Genomic DNA, 6281 nt, shown 5'->3' with positions numbered 1-6281 from the left:
CATGGGGGCCCCGCCACGGTCGGTAGCTCTGAGACACACAATCGCGGCGCGGCAAAACCCTATCTCGTGAAGTCAGGATGGCGACACGCCGGCACGCATGCAACCGTAACGATCACAGCGGCGTCCGGATACCCACGTCAGCCACCCTCAGGATTACCACACGCCCTTAGTCACGGACATCACCGCCGCGAACTCGGTGCACTTTCATTGTGTCCCTTGAAAATTCGAATAAGCACCGTCCGCCATGTTCGGGGAAACACTTGCTAGAAACTACGATGGTCAACTAAGCTACTGTGGTGGCAGTGCTCCCCGTAGGGATGTCTAACGAAACAGGGACGCCCATTTCTCGCGTTACACTTACTAGTTTTGTTTAGAAAGTATAATATTGCAGCTGAAACATTATAAGATTATTTGGAAACAGTTTATCAATATTACGAATCTTACTTCTAAAATTACATTTCATAGGTATTATAACCTCATATATGTTCTGTTAATAGAGATATTTAAATAACTATACAAAATATTTTTAAGAAATATTATTTTTAAATAAAAAAAATAAATTAAATGAATTATAAATAAAAAGAATGGTATATGTACTTTTTTTTAAATTACTTCTATATTATAAGCCGTATATTGTGTGTGGTGCATACGTAAAAATTTATGATCAACATGGTGCAGGGCATTTAAATTTTGATGTACGATCATGGTCGTTAGTTGGACGTTCTATTGTGGTGCAAGTATAATATAAACAATTGATGACAGTGTTGATAAAGATTTTGTTATACTATTATAATTATAAATGATTGTGGTTATAATTTAAAATGTCAAGAATTTTAGAATTGGTTATACACTTAATATCTTTAAATGTTTCAACAATTAGAGTAGTATATCTTCCATACATAAGATTCTTGTCGTCTGTACCCTAGATCTGGATAAGTTTTGTTACACTTTAAATAATCCAAAACAGATCTTAAAGTGTATAAAAGAAAATATTGTTGCTAATAAATATAATGATTTATTGAAAAAAATATTATTTTTATATGCTATAATCAATTATTTTAAATTTTATAATTGTAATTACTTTCCGTGATTAATTTGCAAACAAAATATAAATTCATAAAACGATTTCATATATTGTTTACGTATAAATAATGTGACTTTAATAATATAATTTTAAACAATTATACAAAATATAAGTACATAAAAACAATATAGGCTTCTGATCATTGGTTATTCACATATTAACTGATCATCGAATATTGAATACACTCTAAAATTAGCTGTAATTGTTCAGTCGGCAAAAGAGTGGAATACAAATCTCTTATGCCTAACAAAGTAATAGTTAAGCTACTCACGTATTCGCAAGTGAAGGGTTGCTAACTTGGAAGTTGAAACATGTAACTTTTTTTACTGCTCGTAACTCACCTGTCGATTTTTTTTTATTTAATTTCAGCAGCTCTTCCTGTTGAGAAAGTAAAGACCAGACACGCCATTTTGGGATGCAAAAGATCATTTGTTTTTCACTTACAATGGTAAGATAATTTTGCTTGCATACGTCCAATTGTATATATTACAATTATGATAAAAATTATTAAGAAATGAATAAAAATATTATATATTAAAAATAAGTACGAAATTTATTTTTACAAAATTTAATTTATACTATTTAATTGTACGATATAATTTTGCATATTTATAATAAATGGTTACGATAATTTTGAAAATATTTCATACAATTTTAATTATATTTATATTTTACAATATATAAAGAGATTTAAAAGAATGTTATGTACTTATTTTAATTTGCATATAATTAAGCGTTATATAAAAAAAAAAAATACAAAAGATTTTTATAAAACATATTTTATTATTTAATACATTTTATTTATGCATCTTAACGATGCATAAGAATTGTAATTATTGCGTATAAGAACATTTTTATAATAATTGCAGTGTGATACGAAATACTAGAATGTCATTTTATAATCCGTGTAATAAAAATTATAATCTAGTATGAGTACTGCATTAGATCAATGGTTTTATATATATCTCTATATAGTTTATCGTGCTCATTTAACGAACGCCTTATAAAAAAATGTTTTTTCGTATAAGCATTCACATTATTAAAAACATTATTATCAATTAATTTGAAAATTTTATTATATTCTATATTATATTATCGCAGGTATCGAGTATAATTACGCGAACACGATGCGGCATCATTTTCAATGTTATAAAATAATTATATATGTATGATAATTACCTATAATAGATTCAGTAATAAATAAAAAATGTTCATTAAAATATCTCTTAAAAGAGTTTTTTCTTTACAGCAGTATATCTTTCCATGTAGTTATCATAACCATCAAGATTAGCAAATTGTTTCATTTCAAATAAATTTCCTTCGACAGACAGGACTGAAATTTTAGAATTTTTCAAAATTTTACTAGGTATTGCATTCAGTTGTAAACAATTTTCTTCAAGTCTTAATGTTTTTAAGCGCGAACATTCCGCCAATTTCTCAGATATAGTTGATATCTGATTTTGATTGAGGTTAAGTTCAACTATATGTAACGCTCCAGCCGCATCAGGGATTGTCGTAATTCGATTCTTCGATAGATCTAATACATCCAGAAATTTTAAATCACAAAACATAGGAGGAAATTCGGTTATACGATTATCAGATAAGTTAACTTGTTTCAATCGTGTTAGTTTTGACAATGACCATGGGATAGTTTTTATTTGATTCGCGCTTGCATTTAAACATTCTAATTTTGTCAATGCTCCAAGTGCTTCGGGTAAAGTTGTCAATTTGTTATGATTAATATTCAATAGTTTTAATAATGTAAAATTACCAATATTATCGGGAATATGAACAAATTCGTTTTCCGATAAATCCAATGTACGTAGCAACGGTGCCAAAGCTAATAAATTTTGTGGAAATTCGTGGAGTTTTCTTCGTGATAATTTTAATGTTCCGGTTTTCTTTGCAGTCTCGTAATGCTGTTTTAAACCAGAATTTCCCATTTTTCGTTGACATAAAACGAGATAAACCCATATGCTTATTTCTAAATATATTTTATATTACACTTTTTAAGTGAATTATGTCAATATGTTTATTAATCCTTGAGAAGCAGAAATATAATTTTTGTCAAATACTTTATTTTTTAATGAACGATCATTTAATTTATAGAAAATTCACATAATTTTTATACATTTTCAATCGATGCTCAGTACTCACACTTTTTCATAATAATGTAAACACATTGAACTATACTTTGTTACAGATTATATTCAATCATCGGTGGACAATGATTTTTGCGTGCCACTGTATCAACGTAGCAAAACCAGTTGTTGCGTCGCCACTCTTTCGATTAATTTTCACACGGCAATACTTATGGTGTCAATCGTTGCAAATTAATCAATGTCGTTTACACTTTTATATAAAAATAGCCGTGAAACATGTTTCGTTCGTGAAAATCGTTCAGGAGCATCCTTTTTGAATCGAAAATTGAATGATATGTCACCCGAATGACAGTCCGTCGGCCATGTTGGACTGATGCTGACTATGTTCAAATTCTGGCCGCGTGATGGCGGTTCGCGCGCTCGCGCCCCGAAAGATGGCTGACAAACGAAGATGTAGCGGTGCACGTCGGGTTTACATCAGACTGAAAACGCCGCGGCAGCCACTGGTGTGTAGTTTACGATGCGGTCTTTCGTAGAAATAGTGAGATAGTGTCGTGGTTCGAGAGGACATACTATCGGCTAGCTATGGCCTCCATGCCGAAGTCGGAGAAGCATGCAGGTAAGTGATACTTATACTATGACCTACGATGAAAGAGAACGAATATGATGTTCTGTAACAACGACGGAACCCGGTCTCCGTGATCCTTCTTTTTTCCTCTGTCAGTCAAGTTTTTATTCGTTCACAAAAAACGAACGTATTATAAAAAATTTTCATAACATTTAACATCATCGAACGCCATTGTAGTAATTACCATCGATAATCTAAATATTAGTGAAGAAATCCTTCACGGACGCTACCCGGACGCGAAACGTCAAAAGCATATGCGTGTGACCTAATGTAAGCATGTTTCTATATATCGCATCCCTTTCTTTCTTTCGTCTTTGTTTCACATTGTGCCACTGCTAGAGATATTAATTTTATATTTAACAATTACAATTAGCTTTTTCAAAGATGTATAATGTACTTTTCGACAAACATCGCGTTCAACGAATGCCAATTACAAAATGAACGATAATCGCTTGGTAAATCAACATTCACAATCTCATCTTTCGTTCGATTCATCGAGACTATCGATTATCTCTTGTATCATTCGAATTTTAAAGATTTAAAATTTCATACAAAATTAACGAATTCATCTTCGATATTAGAATCTCTTGAAAAATATCTTGAACTGTCGTTTAAAAGAACATCGTATGTGCGTTTTCGAATATCTATATTTTAAAGAATCGATGCTGTCCGATGTAAAAGAAGGACCGCGCGAAGAATGGAGAGAATGCTACGAAAGGTAAAAGCATTGTTGATTTTCTCTCTCTACTAGTCTATAGAGCCGAGATTCGTCTCGATGCTCCACCGGTCGCTTTCTTTCTTGAAAAACGAGCCATATATTTCGTGGTAAATGCACGACGCTGGTAATAATACGCGGTCGCCTGGAGAGTGTGTCAATAAACCGTCCACGCGCCAGGGGCGAGCTCAATGTAATTCGAACAGCTGCCCATGTCACGAGTTTTCTAGCCCGCGTTCGCACCCTTCAAAGAGTTACCTCGGTATCGGTACGACAATATTTTCATGAGAACTGTTTATTTATTAACTAATATATTTTCTATAGATATCTCATATCGAAGTTCACACGATTTTATCGATATTCGTATTTTACGATATGAATATGATATCGATTTTAATATGAAAGATTTTAATTGAAATACATGGAATTTTAACATTATTAACATTTTAATTGAAAGAGATATTTATATATTTATGTTAGAATTTGTTGGGAATTCATGATTTTGTGTTTTCAAATTTTCTAACAAGGAGTAACTAATATATTTAATTATAATTATACAAAATCTTGCAATAATATAATTTTAATTATCATTTATTAATATATAATTATCACAATTTAATTTCTAAATGTAATAAATTTTAAAATTCGAAAATAAAAAATGAATAATGTTTAAATATACTCGTAATTTTAATTTATTATTATAGTAATAACAGGTGCGTAACTTATCAGAACTGATACGTTCGACCTCGTAGGGCTGGTGATGGATAGATACACTTAAGTAAAGGCAGTTTGATCAATTTGCCGGATAACGAGTAGCAACTAACTCGGTACCCTACGTCATCTGTCGTTGGGTAATTGTGTTTAATGCGAGTTGATTTGTTGCCGGTTGAAATCATGGCATCTCTATCGTGTTCCTTGGCATCGTATCTCGCTTCTGAAAAATACATACCTCCCCCTCCCTTTTCGCGGTCAAAGAGTATATACGAAAAAAAAGAGGATATACGTGACGTGCAGAAAAAGACGTCGACAAAAAGCTGGAGTCATTATCGATTACCGAACTTTTAATGTACTTTTAGCGTCGCGGCAAGTTGAAAGTAGCACAAACTTTTTACAAGCTGATCACTTGTATATTTTTTTTTTTTTTTCGTGTTCTTCCAACATCTTTTTTTTTATCTAACGAAATTCCTTTATAAAAAATTCAAAACACATTTCTATTTTCATGATTTTTTTTTTAAAGAATTTTAATTTTTTTTTAAATAAAGAATTAAATATATAAATTATACAATATATCAATTATACAATTAAAATCGAATGGATAGGAAAATTATATAATAAAATATAATCGATATTTATTGCAATTATTGACAAGGAAATGCCAGTCAAGTTGTTCCCATCGATAAATTATACTTACAGTGGTTCTCAATTTGTCGCTCACGAGCTTCAAGAGAATTATAATTTTTAAATTTTCATTTTTTTTTAGCTAATCACATTCTGTACATTATTCTAAAATTACGAATTATTAAAACATATATATATATATATATATATATATATATATACTTATATAAAAAGATAAACGAAATCCTCGCTATAATATCATCTATCCACTTCGACAGATATCGCGAGCATCTCAAAAAGATTCTTCCTCTGCATCGCTCTATCTTCCTCTACATTCTCTAATTACATTCGAAAAAAATCTCGTTACCAAGGGATGGTTTCTTCCGTTCGCAACAGGGATAAAAATGCTTATAG

The 6281-nt window shown here is 31.1% G+C and overlaps 3 protein-coding genes and 1 long non-coding RNA gene across 5 annotated transcripts in view; 1 reads left to right on the top strand and 3 right to left on the bottom strand.

Annotated features, from left to right (window-relative positions):
• The window catches only part of LOC102671196 (polycomb protein Pcl), a 5359-nt gene extending 5067 nt beyond the window's left edge, over positions 1-292 (bottom strand). For both annotated transcript variants that reach the window (XM_006608498.2, XM_006608499.2), the window contains exon 1: positions 1-292. The gene's annotated coding sequence lies outside the window, so the exon portion shown is untranslated.
• Positions 1-6281, bottom strand: part of LOC116186300 — a 20681-nt gene that overhangs the window by 7289 nt on the left and 7111 nt on the right. The window lies entirely within an intron of this gene.
• LOC102671779 (leucine-rich repeat-containing protein 57) lies at positions 1854-3569 on the bottom strand. Its single transcript, XM_006608501.2, has one exon. It carries the CDS (start codon positions 3025-3027, stop codon positions 2311-2313), a length of 717 nt encoding a protein of 238 aa, XP_006608564.1. The 5' UTR covers positions 3028-3569; the 3' UTR covers positions 1854-2310.
• Positions 3621-6281, top strand: part of LOC102671923 (guanine nucleotide-releasing factor 2) — an 85882-nt gene continuing 83221 nt past the window's right edge. The window contains exon 1 of the mRNA XM_031513042.1: positions 3621-3805. Coding sequence (XP_031368902.1) covers positions 3772-3805 — 34 coding nt within the window. The 5' untranslated portion in view covers positions 3621-3771. The remainder of the gene's footprint in view (positions 3806-6281) is intronic.

This window comes from Apis dorsata, unplaced genomic scaffold (assembly GCF_000469605.1).
Source record: "Apis dorsata unplaced genomic scaffold, Apis dorsata 1.3 scaffold_37, whole genome shotgun sequence".
Taxonomy (NCBI): Eukaryota; Metazoa; Arthropoda; class Insecta; order Hymenoptera; family Apidae; genus Apis; species Apis dorsata.
Note: the sequence above shows the minus strand (reverse complement) of the source record. Positions and strands in the feature narration are given on the sequence as shown.